Here is a 16,433-nt window from a genome sequence, read left to right on the forward strand (position 1 = left end):
TGGACATTCATCACACAATTTTATAACTCCTCATTTTTACAGAAAAAGGTTACATTTCTCTATCGTGAACCAAACTTTCATATAATGTTATTTGCTTTCTAAAGTTGTTTGGTTTTTTCTTTTGAATTGTTTGACACTTTGTTGTCTCAAGGCCTATTTTAACTTACTACATGTACCGTTTTAAGGAATGGGTTTTGCTCATTACTGAAGGCTGGACCTGTAGATGGTTACATCTCTGTACTGTTTCTCTTCAGTCTTTGACGGATATATTATTTATTGATCTCTTAAATGACAATCATGACCTTTCCAGAATTTTTTTAGAGAACACAAAAGGAACCAGAAAAAGCAGACTGGTACTGAAAGGCAGTGAACTCACAGTTCTGCACTTCTATTATTATAAGATTTAATTGGACATTAATGGGGTACAACTTGATCCTCATTCTGGTTTGAAAGTTTTTCCTCATTTTACTGGACCATCCATAAAACATTAATAATTCTACCAAAATAAATCCAAATTTAGTTTGAAATTAAAAACCATAGACATTCTGATCAGAATGACCATCATCTAATAGCAATAAGCCACAAGAATTTGAACAACAAAACTTCCATGAATAAATTTATTTCCAAAAAGATATATAACATGATTAATAATTTTAAAACATAGCATATAATTTCATTGTTCACCAAGGTAAATACTGTAAATTCAGATTTTTAATGTGCATTTATAATTGCAATTGATAAACAAATGACAAAAAAGTGAGATTTATTATTACAATTTCTAGAAATTCTTTATATAAATAAAAAGAAATGTGTTTTTGATGTTTTCTAAATCCCTTTATGTGACAATTTTTGCAATATTCAAAACATTTAAAAAAAATTCTGAGTTTACGGTATCTTTAAAATCTCAATAATTTATAAAAAAAAAAGCGCCAAGAAATAAAGATACAATACTAAACATACTATAGGTCAATGGAATAAATTGTTTTACATGAATTCTAGCATGGCCATTTGTCATGTTTGTGTAATGTATCATTGTCATTGAATCTGATTATTATCATTTTATGTGTTTTTTTATAACACACAAAAAAACTTCTTAATTATAATGTTCTATGTGTTGCAAAATGTTTCAAATATGCAAGTAAAAAAACTTTTCTACCAAAATATTATTTTTCTTCTATGTATATCAAAATAAAAAGTAAAAGTTAATAACATTAGGATTGCAAAGTTGGATAAAACTGTTTAGTTGTGTTGTGTTATATATGCAAACACTTGGCTAAATATTGATTTAAGATTTGCTTAAATCCAACTGTCATTAATAAACAAAAGTAAAAAATTAACTAACTAAAAAAAACCAAGGCTAAAAGAAGACTGTATCCCTCAACTATTTCTCTATTTCTGATAAGAGTTACGTTGCAAATAAAATATCAACAGCTTTATCTGTACCATGCAAGCAAGCAAAATAATAGATAAAATCACATATTTTTTTGCATAGTGTTTTTAAACCTTCAGGAAGACTTGTAAACAAAAGTACAATACAAATATACAATGATTGCAAATAGCAAATGAAATTCTGGCTTTACAAACATATAAACTTTCTTTTTTACAAAGAATCATCGAAGTACAAGCTTCAATTAGACATATTTTGTGACTTGTGTACCAGTATAAGTGATAGATCTGCAATAATAAAAATGCATTCATTTTTGAATTAACAAAAGGCTCTAGTTACTATAAAACCTTAAACCAAGATTCAAACTATAGTTTACACATAGGTATCTTTTAAATTAGAAAATGTTTTTGGTCCCTTTTCTTAAAATCTTTAAATAACATCTTCACTTAAATATCACATAGGGGATGACATGACTTACTTTTCTTGCCACTCTATTAATACAAATGTGGTACTGTGGATTCGTTGGGTACCAATTTTCGTGGATTTAGTGGGATCAGGTGAACCATGAATTTATATGTTCAACAAATTACAAGTTTTAGAGAGGAATGTATGCAGACTTTACGAAAACCCTGAAATCTAATATCCACGAACATGCAAGTTTTCCTCAATCCACGAAAATAAATGAATGCACAGTATTTCATAAAGGCTTTCATCATTATTTCCCTTTCAAAAATGTCAAACAAATAAGTTATAAACACCTCTTTAAAGATTAAAATAAAATATACAAGGCTTAACAATAAATCTCTTGCAACATCCCATCATCTTATCCTGAATTCAGGACTTAGCTATAGCCATGACAAGATTACTCCTTAGGAACTAACTTGTAACATTTTTATAACTAAATTGTACTTTATTTCTAATGACAGAGTATAATATGCATTTTAATTTGATTATTTTTATAACAGTTCACCCTATATAATTTAAATGTATTATAAATGCCCCATTATGAATCACTAACATTAAAAGTATGGTAACATTATCAAACAAAGATTACCAACAAAAACTTCAGAATGATTGATCACACGACAGAACATCACACATCAATAGATTGTAACATGTGAAATCTCATATAAAATATATATATACATAACATTATGCATATTAACATACTGTTTAACAACATACTTAAAAAGGGGACACAACAACCATGAAATCATTCTTCTTGTGATTCGCAGCTATCGGAACCCTCCCCCCCTTTTCTTGGTTAAATTTTTTATTTTGTTAATACTTGTCAAATATATCCCCAAAACAAATCTGTACAATACTGGGTGTTTTTTTGTTGTTATGGTTGGGTTTTTTTTTGTAAGATCCATAAAGAAGTAACAAGCTATTGCTCACTTTTTTTTTTAAAGATACACAATTTACAAATAGCAAAAAAAATATGTTCTTGGATAATAGGCAAAATTTCTTTAAAAAAATGTAAAATTTACATAGCAGATATATATATTCTTAGATGAAAAAAACATGCAAATATCTCATAAAAATACATTGGTTGTATATGATTAGTCATTTATATAAAATACTATAATAATAATAATAATGGCCATTATTTTCCCCCATGATACAATTAACTAAATGAATGGAAACACATGCTTGCTGGAGATGCAGAAATATAAGACTATTTTTTATCTTAGTTGCTGTTAGTATAAAACTATCATGATAATTACTCTATAGTACGGACCATTGGACACAAAGTAGCCTCAACTTTTAAACCACTTTCTGATTGATTAATTGATTAAAGGAGTATGCTCGGTAAGGTACTAAAATGGCCCCCTTTTTCAGCATAAAATTTCGAATTCGGATTTATTGACCAATATCACAATAAATTATAGCTAATACAGTGACTAGATAGGAAATATGCCATTTTGTTGAAAATTTTATGTTTCTGCGTTTCATTATGACGTCACAAGTTGTACTCATATTGATTTTTCACGAACCAATCAATGAAAGCAGGTAAATTTCCATAGATTATTGGACAGGAAACATAGAGCGCATACGTCGACAACAAAAATCTTTTAAAATAATGTTTGTGAAGACATTTCACATGTCTTATTTGAATATTAAGTTTGTTGACGCCTGCACTCTGGTCCCTGGTCCTTATTGGTTGAAATCCAGCTGATTTTGTCAAATTTCACCAAAATCACTTATCTTGACCTATTTAAGATGTAAAAATCAACGTGTTAGAATTAAACTTTGACAAAAACAGTTCTGTTTAACTTTCTCACAGGTCTTTAAGGCAACTTTAAACATTTATTGTCTTGTAACTATTAACTTAATAATTGGGGCCAAATAAATATGGCCCTTACCGAAGTTACTCCTTTGAGATTTTGACACCATTTATTAGTGGTGGAAGCACAAGTTACATAATCTACATTTTAGCAAACAATAAAATATTCTATATATTTCTTTTTTATTATGCTCCAATACTACCCTAATGGTAAGCTTTATAATTAACATGGCTGTATAATTTTTTGAATATTCTTAACATCTAAATTACGATTTTGTTAATGCAGATTGTCAGAGTAAATGTAACTGAATCACACTACAATACATACATATTTAAATATGAACATAATTAAAGTGTCTGTCATAAGTAGTGAAGGGTAAAGATTACAGTGCAAACTAAAAATTAAACATTCGATTGTATTAAATATTGGAATGCAATATATTATTAATTGGGGTCTGTTGTAGTTGGTTTCATTGCAATGATGGACTAAGGAAGATAACCCAAATTTTGAATATTACTCACACAATGAAATGAGTGATATAATTTTAGAACAGATTTTGCAACTTGAATATCTTATTGATAATTTCTTGAAATGTTCAGGAATAATATGCGTATAATGTTGTACAAAATATACTAAGTTTTTTTTTTAATCTGAAAAGTAGTGATATAGCTTGGAAAAATTGATAACTATTTTGCATGACTTATGTTGTATCAAAAATATAATTAATAACATTAGAACCACAACATTATAACATTCTAATATAACAAATAAGAGAATAGTTTGAACAAGGACCCTGAGTTCCAGTACAAATATAAGCCTTTGCATACAACAGATTAACTTAAACAGATTAACTTAAACACATGTACATGAACAGTTAATGAAGTCATACCGATTGTGCTAAAGCACTAATTACATCATTTTTTATAACTTAATAATATAAAAATATAGACTTTTAAAAATGCTTGTAAACATGACTAAGGGCTATTCTATTATATTTATTGGAATAGTCCATAATAGTGGAATAGTCCTAACAACAAAATCACCACATCAATATCTTGAGCAAATCCCAATAGGAATGTCTGTGAAGGCCTAAAATGGTATTTTTAATTTTCAGATGTATCTTTAGGGTTTCTGGTTCATATAAATAGGCTGCTCTGAAATTAAAAAAAATATATATCAACTAGAGGCTCACATGTTCTCTATGCATCATATTGACAACCGTAGAGTTTTTCCATTCTTCCAAAATAAAAGAATTGTGTTTTGGCACCTGAAAGTGCCAAACAAATTTTGAAATACCCTGTGAAAAGTTGCTACATAACCTACGGCTTCAGCCAAGAATGTTCTTTTGAAATACATAAACATATACATGTATATTGAAAAAATTCAAAGTACTGTAAATTCAGAAATTATTGTGAGGTTTTTATTATTATGAAAAATGAGATAGACCTGTAAGCGCAATAATTCAAACTTGCATTTTGAAATATATTACTTGAATTAATCAGTTTTTTTTTTAAATCGTAAAAATTTAATTTGCATTTAAGTCATAAATTACAAAATCGCAATAATAAATGCAAGCAATAATTTTTGACTTGACAGTGTTGGAAATCTGAATAAATATAAATTGTTATGGTTATTCTGTTCAAAAAGTTTGACAAACATAGTTGTCGGATAAACAAACAGACGGACGATCCGTATTTCTCTGTCCCTGCACTACATTGTCATGATTGTGCAAGAGGCAATAAAATGGGAGAACTTAACAATTGACATGCACTTGGTCAAAATTTCTAGAATCCATGGCCTTTAAATATACTTCAAGCAGGAGAGGTAATCTAGTTTTTAAAACAAGAGGTTTATTTTCTTCATTTGAATAACATACTGAATTACCATAGAGTCTCTGAAAAAACAAAGGTTCAATTCGACTAACTCAACTTTAAAAAAAAATGCATGTTGCAACCATGAACCCGCTTCGCCCATCGTGTTTCCAAGTCATTTTTAGAGCCCGTTGTAGCTTGCTATTCCATGTAAACCTAGGCTCTTATGTTGACAGCCATACTTTGACCTATTTTGGTTTACTTTTTACAAACTGTAATTTGGATGGAGAGTTGTCTCATTGGCACTCATATCACAACTTTTTATATATACTAAATGACAGACATATCTCACAGAAATATATATGTGTTATGAATAGACTTACTTGCAGGTATAGTGGGAACACTTCTTTGTCGTCCTGCTACTTTTTTCTTTATTCTTTCAGCAGCCTCTTCTATTTGATCATGAATCTCTTGGTTAAAAACTGTTCTGAATAAATAGATTCCCTCTCCAGTAGGATTCTTACTGTAAAAGTCATTATTACCATCAAACATACAATAATATCAATATGACATATATATAGGATTCTTACTGTAAAAGAAATCTTCAATTAATAACCACACATACATTAATATCAATATGACATATGAAACATATATTTGTAACATTCAATCAATACCGTGTTGAATCTATGTTTCGTCTTGTCTTGCTGATAATTTGCTGTTTCACTCTATCTATTTTAGCTTATCAAGATTAAAGATGCAAACAAAATTAAAACCGAGATGCACAATGGCTGGGGATATTATTGTATATGTTAATCGGGATCTTCACAAGGGGATATGGGCTTATATTACAAATGTATTACATATGGTGTAGCATTCTACTGTTTTCATTGGATATGACAATCATATGTTTCAAATGTTATTTTACTTATCTGACACCTTGTTTCTATTTTTGCATAAATTGACGCTATCATGGCTATGTTTCTATTAATACGTATATTGGTGGTCAATATGTAAATGTTCCTAAATTTAGATTTATGACGTCACACATAACAACCACGGAGGAAGCGCTGCATCATAAAGGAAAATTTGCAAGTTCATCAGGAGATCTTAAGAGTTTTATGTTAAATGCAGACAATAACAAGAATGTGTCCAAAGTACACGGATGCCCCACTCCCACTATCATTTTCCATGTTCAATGGACCGTGAAATTGGATAAAAAATATAATTAGGCATTAAAATTAGAAAGATAATATCATAGGAAACATTTGTACTAAGTTTCAAGTTGATTGGACTTCAACTTCATCAAAAACTACCTTGACCAAAAACTTTAACCTGAAACATGCACTTTCATTTTCTATGTTCAGTGGACCGTGAAATTGGGGTCAAAAGTTTAATTTGGCTTTAAAATTAGAAAGATCATATCATAAGGAACATGTGTACTAAGTTTCAAGTTGATTGGACTTCAACTTCATCAAAAACTACCTTGACCAAAAACTTTAACCTGAAGCGGGACAGACGGACGAACGAACGGACGAACGAACAGACGGACGAACGAACGAACGGACGCACAGACCAGAAAACATAATGCCCCTCTACTATCGTAGGTGGGGCATAAAAATATAAGAATGCTAAAGCAACAAGCTTTGAAGGTGAATGTGTCTAAAGTACACAGATGCCTCACTCGCCCTATCATTTTCCATGTTAAATGGACTGTGAAATTGGGTTAAAAAAAAAATAATTTGGCATTAAAACTAGAAAGATCATACCATAAGGAACATGTGAACTAAGTTTCAAGTTGATTGGACTTAAAGTTAACTTCATCAAAAATTACCTTGACTAAAAACTTTAACCTGAAACTTGCACTTTCATTTTCTATGTTAAGTGGATCATGAACTTGGGGTCAAAAGTCTAATTTGGCTTTAAAATTAAAAAGATCATATCATAAGCCACAAGTGTACTAAGTTATAAGTTGATTGGACTTCAGCTTCATCAAAAACTACCTTGACCAAAAACTTTAACCTGAAGCTTGCACTTTCATTTTCTATGTTCAGTGGACCGTGAAATTGGGGTCAAAAGTCTAATTTGGCTTTAAAATTAGAAAATAGAAAGATCATATCATAAGCAACAAGTGTACTCAGTTTCAAGTTGATTGGACTTCAGCTTCTTCAAAAACTACCTTGACCAAAAACTTTAACCTGCAGCTTGCACTTTCATTTTCTATGGTCAGTGGACCGTGAAATTGGGGTCAAAAGTCTAATTTGGCTTCAAAATTAGGAAGATAATATCATAAGCAACAAGTGTACTAAGTTTTAAGTTGATTGGACTTCAGCTTTAACAAAAACTACCTTGACCAAAAACTTTAACCTGAAACTTGCACTTATATTTTCTATGTTCAGTGGATCGTGTAATTTGAGTCAAAAGCCTAATTTGGCTCTGAAATTAGAAAAATCATATAATCAGCAACAAGTGTACTAATTTTCAAGTTGATTGGACTTCAGGTTCATCAAAAACTACCTTGACCAAAATCTTAACCTAAAGCGGGACAGACAGATCAAGAGGAAGAACGGACAGACGAACAGACGGATGCACAGACCAGAAAACATAATGCCCTAAGCCTAGAGCGGGAAAGACTGACGAATAGATGAACAGACAGACGAACAGACAAATGAACAGATGGACAACACACAGACCAGAAAACATAATGCCCCTCTTCTATTGAAGGTGGGGCATAAAAAAATGATATTCTCAATAACATATATAAGGTTCATGTATTGACCTCGTTAAAAGTCCATAATTGATAAATATTCCCCGTCAGTGTTTTATATCTCCTAAGCCACAAGATTAGGGGATATAATGCACTAAAAGGAGCTCATAAACAAACACCCAATAATTTTTTAGGAAATCTGTGCCGCTTGACCCAAGAATCTGTTTAAAATTACATTTCCCGAAACACTGAAGTATACAAAATGTAAATAAACTCATCATAGATACAAAGATCAAAATTTGTGACAATATCATTCTTATAAATACGGGTGTTCAGTTTAAACCCAAAGAAATCATTAAGCATTCTAAAATAAAATAGTTTACCTTCCAGCTTCTATAAGAAATTGTTTCCTTTTGCTATCTGCACCATATCTTCGTATATGAGTGATATCACAGGCTGTTATTTGTTTATTTTTCTGTTCATTATCATAAATATATACACAATCTGAAGTCACATATAATATACACTCTCCACTGTCATTCAATGTGGCACACGGTAAAAGAAAGACTCGGAACATGCCTGCAATGTAGATAAATATTTTAATGTGATAATATTGTATTGCAATCTCATGTTTTGAAGTTTGTTCATCTACTAACAAATCAAAATTTTAATCAGGTTTGTTAGTTGAAATGTTTTAAGTTCAGATTATACTTCAAGTATTACTTTTAAGTCTGTATCAATTTATAATGTTTTTTAAATTATGGGATTTTGCCATGATTGATATTTTTGCCAATTCACAACCAATTCAGGGGAGATAATTAAGCTGGAAATTACATTGTACTTGAAAATCAACTGAATTTTACAACATTTTACTTTACTTTGTAGATACTGTGATTTAATTTATTTTTGTGGATGGCAGAAAAATCATAAGTGTGGATTCATTCATTTTTGTGGATGTAGAAACATTGTGGATTCTTGATTTTGTTGTTTTGATAGTCCATGACAAAAATTGTACATGTGATTTGTTAAACATTTGATCTCATGGTTGATTTATTCCCATAAAATCAACAATAAATAGTATCCAACTAATAATACTGAATCCACAGTAGCAAGAAAATAAGAAAGAATACCCATTTTTCTTTTTAATTCCTGAGAGTGGTGTAAATACAGAAAGAAAAAAATCATTTCCACTATTTCAAAAATAATAATGCCTGAAAAACAGAACAATAAATTTGAAAGACCATTTTATTTTAGAAAGTTTAATTGTACTTTTTTTTTCTTTCATTTCTGTGTTTTTTTTAATTTTCAGAAGAAATAACAGAAACAATCGGTGAACATTAATGTACATACTGACCTGAAGGCAGATTATCATTTCTGGTCAATTCTGTCTGTATGGCGGTTAACCATTCTGTAGATTCTAATTCTATAATCAATAAAAGCTTTAGGTAAATATATTGAGCTATGTTGAACAAAAAGATATGGCATAATGGCAAATATACTAGTAAATAAAAATTGTTTAGTCTCTTAAGATAACATGAAATATTTCTGCAAAATGAATGCAAGTTAAGTTCTGTGACGTAACATGTTAAATACTTCTCAGTTTTCGTTATTTTTTTTATGGAATATGAAATAGATTCATGCTCTCTACACTAAGCTTGTTCATGTTGGTATAAAGCTGTTATCATAAGTATGTTAAGTTCTGTAATGATATAAAATTTTGTTTAGACAAAACAAAAATGTTAAAAATTCTTTTCATTCCGTATTAACTGATTTAGGATGTTTCAAGTGCTACACAGAAAAAGTAATACCACAAGTTTGGCCTTTCAATATGTGCAAACCAGTAAGAAATCAAGACCTAAAAATGGCTCCATCATACCTCTTAATTCACCGTTTAGTTTATTCATATTTGCACAATAACCTTTTAATTATCAAATAGGTTGTTTAAAGTTAAGTATCATACAGTGAGTTATAAAAATCTTTATCATATGACAACTGAAGTCTGAGTATATAATAACCTGTATCACAAAGGAACTGTTTAATGCTTCGATCAGACATATGTAAAGTAATGCCATCTCCATGGGACCCTTCTGACATTTTACATCTCAGAGCACTACCAACATCTTTGAGTGGAATCTGTGATGAAGGCTCATCCTCTGCAAATGCCTGCTCTCCTGAATACTTGACGAGTCGTGCAGCTCCATTACTGGAAGGACCATATAACACTAACATTTTTTTCTTCCAGGACTGAAAAATATATTAATAAAGTAAAATAATTTGTTATATATTTAAGACTATAAGTGTATTACAGTGCAGTATTAAAAGTGTCTGACATTTTATAGATATGATCAAGAACAGCATGAAAACAGTGGCAATACTGAAACAATATGAATAGATAATTCTGAGATGAAATCATAATAAGGCCATGCTCAATATAATATGTCTGTACTTGTTAAATCTTTATTCATGAATTTATGTCCTTTTGTTTTAGTTAGAATATGACAAACAATAGTTGCACAGTACAAACATGTAATGACAATAGGTCACATTACTATTTGGTTGATCAGTTGAGCTAAAATGCTTTTCTTCACCCAAACTAACCTTTATAAACTTATACAAACTCTCTCACAAGTTTTGTGCATATTGTAAATTTTTATTGTTGTATTTGTTATCTCTGTATCCATGTAATGCATTGGCTTTATGAAAATAAAGATATATATATATATATATATATATATATATATATATATATATATATATATATATATATATATCTTTATTTTCATAAAGCCAATGCATTACAATGCATTATTAAGGGACAAATAACTATAGGCAAGGTTTGTCATAGGCAAGGTATGTCAGGGTAAAGGGACAAATACCTATAGGCAAGGTGTATATATATTTTAAAAAAAAGCTGTTCACTCTCATTATGATCAAATAGCCTGCTTCTAGAAAAAATACCAATTACAAAATGTACCCTAACACATCTGGCCACTAGGTTATGCTTCACTTCATTTCAAAATACATGTACTTTGGCTTCAGACAAGGTAACCCTTAAATCTAATAAACATTGCCTATACATATTCATCCTATTACCCTGACACACCTTGCCTATAGGTATTTGTCCCTTTACCCTGACATACCTTGCCTATGACAAACCTTGCCTATAGTTATTTGTCCCTTTACCCTGACATACCTTGCCTATAGGTATTCGTCCCTTAACCCTGACATTTCCTTTCTTGATCATAGTTTTATCATATTGAGGATCTGCCATCTTCCAGTCAATACTGTTTACTGAATGCCCAACACTTATGTAACTACATATCTACAAAAGCAAAGAAACAATTGTCTAATTATATTTGAAGTAAACATGTTAAACAGAATGAACATGATGAACAGTGGTGAAAATATGCAAATCAAAATCTGACAAAAAAAACTCCCGATTATAATAACATGTGTACAATGTATAATTCAATTTATTGTGTCAGAATAAAGTTATCTAGAACATTTATTTTAAATACAATGTCAATTTTTGTTGTATATACATGTATATACACACATGATACATTCTTCATTCAATTCTGTGTTCATTATCTTGGTTATTTTGATCTTCTTGTGTCTAATTATGTGTCAGGTAGTTGATCATGTTGATGTAAAGTAAAGTTTTTGATAGATGTAAACATCATAATATGTTTAAATGAAAGTGTTTATTTTTAAGCAGAAATTGCAGAATTCGAATCCACCAATCATGCCAATATTTAACTCATGATTATGATCATATGATAATTAGTCTTGTTCTTTTAAAAATGCATCAGTTGTGCATACTATTATAATTATGACTATACATGTACTATTACAAATTATATTACCATTGTAATGATTGCAGTCAAGACAATTTTACCAGACATTTTGTTATACAGTCAATGTATTGTAAAAAAATTGAAAAAGTCATGCCAGCATGCTGTCCATGTACAAATATGTATTTTGCATATAGTGTTTATTATAACAGTTTGTTGAAAAGATCGCGGAATATTTGTATTGCTGCAACCAATTTATTATTGTCCCTTTGATTTGCATTGAAGAATAGTGAATAACAATGTATTTATCTTTATTGATGTTTAGTGTAAACCAAATAATTCTATTCAGTCAATGCATGGGGTATAAGAGACTACTACAGTCAGAGCTCAGACACAAATAAGTCTGAATCTGCTTTTGACTCATAGAGGTCTAAATTTGTAAGTTTTAGGATTTGTCTCCCTTTAATGCAAGACAAAATACGACTTTAATAAGTCAAATATTGTTTAGCAAGAAATAATTGTCCAGAATCAAAAAGTTGCATATGTCGACTCCTGCAAGTGGATAAGTTCTCAAAATTGGTTAACTTCAAGACCCACGCTTATTTATAAAGAGGTCATGCATCTAAATCAAATACATGTAATAACAACATTGAAAGACAAATGCTTTGTCTTCTAAAGAAATGAATAAGAATGAGAGTCTAAAAAATCGGAGATAATGTTAATTAACCTTACAATGCTACCACCTGGAACCACACTTAATGAGGTAAAACATCTGTGTTTAGTAAGGATATTCAATTAGATAGATTAAATATAGATAGCTCAAGTCCTTGTGAACTCTCAGACAGATTTTTGCTGGCATAGGTACAAAAAATGTAGTGTTCTTTGGCCAACAAGTAAAATTAAGTTTTTTCATCAACATAAATAGACATAAACAAGCCTGCCATTTTCTGACTTGAATAAGTCTAAAATTGAAAACACATTTTTATAGTAAAAACATGTTTTGACTTCTTTAAGTCAAAAACAACAAGAATGTGTCCAAAGTACACGGATGCCCCACTCCCACTATCATTTTCCATGTTCAATGGACCGTGAAATTGGATAAAAAATATAATTAGGCATTAAAATTAGAAAGATAATATCATAGGGAACATGTGTACTTAGTTTCAAGTTGATTGGACTTAAACTTCATCAAAAACTACCTTGACCAAAAACTTTAACCTGAAACATGCACTTTCATTTTCTATGTTCAGTGGACCGTGAAATTGGGGTCAATAGTTTAATTTGGCTTTAAAATTAGAAAGATCATATCATAAGGAACATGTGTACTAAGTTTCAAGTTGATTGGACTTCAAATTCATCAAAAACTACCTTGACCAAAAACTTTAACCTGAAGCGGGACAGACGGACGAACGAACGGACGAACAGACGGACGCACAGACCAGAAAACATAATGCCCCTCTACTATCGTAGGTGGTATCGTAGGTGGGGCATAAAAAATGGACTTGTTTATGTCTGAGCTCTGACTGTACTATAACATGTGTGTTATAATAGTCTCAGAGTATGATAATAAATAAATTTATCGAAACAACATCTGATAAACAAATTTAATAATACTTTTAGATATTTGGATGATATCTTGGCTCTCAATAATGACGACTTCAGTATGTATATTAAAGAAATTTATCCTGTTGAACTTACTGTAAATAAAGCTAATACTAACAATGACCACTGCCCTTTCCTCGATCTTGATATCTATATCACTAACGGAAAGCTGAATACTAAAATTTATGATAAAAGAGATGATTTTTCATTTCCTATCGTTAATTATCCATTTTTAGATGGTGACGTTCTCTTGTCACAATCTTACGGTGTTTATATATCTCAACTTGTACGATTCGCTCGTGTATGTAACAATGTTTTAGATTTTAACGTGAGAAATTTATGTATTACTGAAAAATTATTACACCAGGGTTTTCGATATCACAAACTAGTCAAAACATTTACTAAATTTTATCATCGGTATAAGGACATCATTCGTAAATATAGCTCAACATGCAGACTTCTTATACGTTCAGGTATTTCACATCCAATTTTTTATGGAAATATTCTTTATAAAGCACAAAGGTGTCAGTATTCACCTCAAAAACTAACAAAACCTTTGAATAAACTTATTAAGAAGGGATATAGTTACGATACTGTTGTCAGGTCATTAAAGATTGCATATTTTGGCGTTAATATTGATTCACTTATAGGGTCTTTGCATCGGAACTAAACACATTTATTCAAAAACCAGTTGTTGGCATGACACGGGTTATGTTCTTCTCATATATGTTATGATGGTATGATACTAAACCCCTAACGGGAAGGATTGTGCCTGATGTTCATATGATGAAATCATAATCTTTCAGTCAGTTTAATTGAAGTCTGGAGCTGGCATGTCAGTTAACTGCTAATAGTCTGTTGTTATTTTATATGTATTATTGTCATTTTGTTTATTTTCTTTGGTTACATCTTCTGACATCAGACTCGGACTTCTTTTGAACTGAATTGTTATTGTCGTATTGTTATGTATTTACTTTTCTACATTGGCTAGAGGTATAGGGGAGGGTTGAGATCTCACAAACATGTTTAGGAGCCTCTGGCCTTTGTTAGTCTTGTATTATTTTAATTTTAGTTTCTTGTGTACAATTTGGAAATTAGTATGGCGTTCATTATCACTGAACTAGTATATATTTGTTTAGGGGCCAGTTGAAGGACGCCTCTGGGTGCAGGAATTTCTCGCTACATTGAAGACCTGTTGGTGAACTTCTGCTGTTGTTTTTTTCTATGGTCGGGTTGTTGTCTCTTTGGCACATTCCCCATTTCCATTCACAATTTTATTGTAAATCCTTTTCATGATTTACAATTTGAAAAGACCTGATACTGTAATATTCACCTACATGTACATGTATGTGCACTAAAGACTTTAAAGTCATTCCAAAATATTCAATTTGTTGATTGTGACCATTATCTCATTATCTGGTAGAAGTAAAAGTAGAAGGTAGTGGGTTTTTTTATTTATGTGAGGACTTATGGATAACCTTTATAAAGTGTACACATGTAAATAATTTATTGTCCTACAATAAATTCCTTTATGTTCCAAAACGGAAGAAAATATGACATGTACAGTACAGAATAGAAGATAGTTTACCTTCGTCCCAATGATTCATTGTGATTATGAACCGTCCAATTCTATGAAATTAAGTTTACTGTACCTCAGCTTACAATACTGTATCTTGGAGATTTAAAAAAGAGAACTGTAAATTATCTTTACTTTCCCTACTATATAAAATACAATGTATTTTGAGAGTTTGAAACTTTTACTTGTTAAAAAAAATCCGGTTGTTACTTCCGGTGTGACGAATTTTAAAAACAATTTCGGAAATGCGGATTTTTTTTACCGATTTATTTTCTTGGGTATATTTGGATCTTGATCAAATGAGAGAGAGAAACTTCAAGTCGCAGATCAAAAAATTACAGACAAAAAGTCCCTAACAAAAAGAAAAAAAACACATCTTTACACTAAATCCTTTGGATGTTGGATGTGTACTGATTGATAATTTTGTCTTAGATCATACGGCATGATTTTTTTTATTGATTGTCAGTTGCTTTGAACTAGCTGTCACACGCCTGGTAAACCATCTAATCTCAACCAAATGGTTGAGACGGAAAAAAGTATTCTGGCACTTCCTGTTGAGCTTTTCTGGTTCAAAATATTCAAAATAAACACAGGGTAGGTCGAATTTTCGTCGATTTGCTGAAAATCAATGACTTTTTTGTAAAATCGGAGAATGTCATGCCATAGATAAATAATAATTGTAACTTATATGTCTCTTCTGGGCAGGGCCGTAACTACATTGAGGCAAATGAGGCAAATGCCTCATGTTAGAAATTTCCAAAAAAAAAAAAAAACTGAAACAAAAAGATTGTCAAATTGTTTTGACGGAAAGTGTCTTGCAAGAAGCCAGTTCTCTTCACTCTCTGGTAAAGCCCCTTCATGTTTTTCGTGATCCATGTTTCTATTTTACTTTTAGTTATCAGAGTTGATGGTCTATTGTTTGTACGTCTATGTCCCGGGTTTGTCTTTTGTTAATATTTTGTCCTACTTAATGACTATAGTCTGAGTGTTGATTTTCATTTGTAAACGTGTGGTTTTGCAATGTTGCATGCCAACCGATGCCCAGACAATGTGCGAGAAAATATTTTAAGAATATTCAATATACGATGCTACAAGACACAGAAATGAATCGTCGTTTCTGCATGGAGATTTGAACTTGATATCAAAGAGAACAAAACTGGCTTTTTTCGTAGATAAAACTAGAAGGCTGACATGGTTTAAATTGAAATATGTTCACCAATTCCACGTATCAAAAAAGAAACTGAAAAAAACCAACAACAATGTATTGC

At 30.7% G+C, this 16,433-nt stretch overlaps 1 protein-coding gene across 2 annotated transcripts; it reads right to left on the minus strand.

The window, feature by feature from the left end:
* Positions 1–603: 603 nt before the first annotated feature.
* Positions 604–15,384, minus strand: LOC143080779 (docking protein 4-like). Of its 2 annotated transcripts, none has more exons than XM_076256807.1 (7): positions 15,178–15,384; positions 11,387–11,515; positions 10,209–10,437; positions 9,548–9,616; positions 8,577–8,772; positions 5,870–6,009; positions 604–4,829 (listed from the first exon to the last, which is right to left on the minus strand). In XM_076256807.1, the coding sequence occupies exons 2-7, from the start codon at positions 11,462–11,464 to the stop codon at positions 4,798–4,800; spliced, it is 744 nt and encodes a 247-aa protein (XP_076112922.1). In that variant the 5' UTR covers positions 11,465–11,515; positions 15,178–15,384; the 3' UTR covers positions 604–4,797. The 2 variants fall into 2 exon arrangements, with proteins under 2 accessions (XP_076112922.1, XP_076112923.1); XM_076256808.1 differs by having other exon boundaries at positions 15,242–15,375.
* Positions 15,385–16,433: the final 1,049 nt, after the last annotated feature.

Source organism: Mytilus galloprovincialis, chromosome 6 (assembly GCF_965363235.1).
Source record: "Mytilus galloprovincialis chromosome 6, xbMytGall1.hap1.1, whole genome shotgun sequence".
Taxonomy (NCBI): Eukaryota; Metazoa; Mollusca; class Bivalvia; order Mytilida; family Mytilidae; genus Mytilus; species Mytilus galloprovincialis.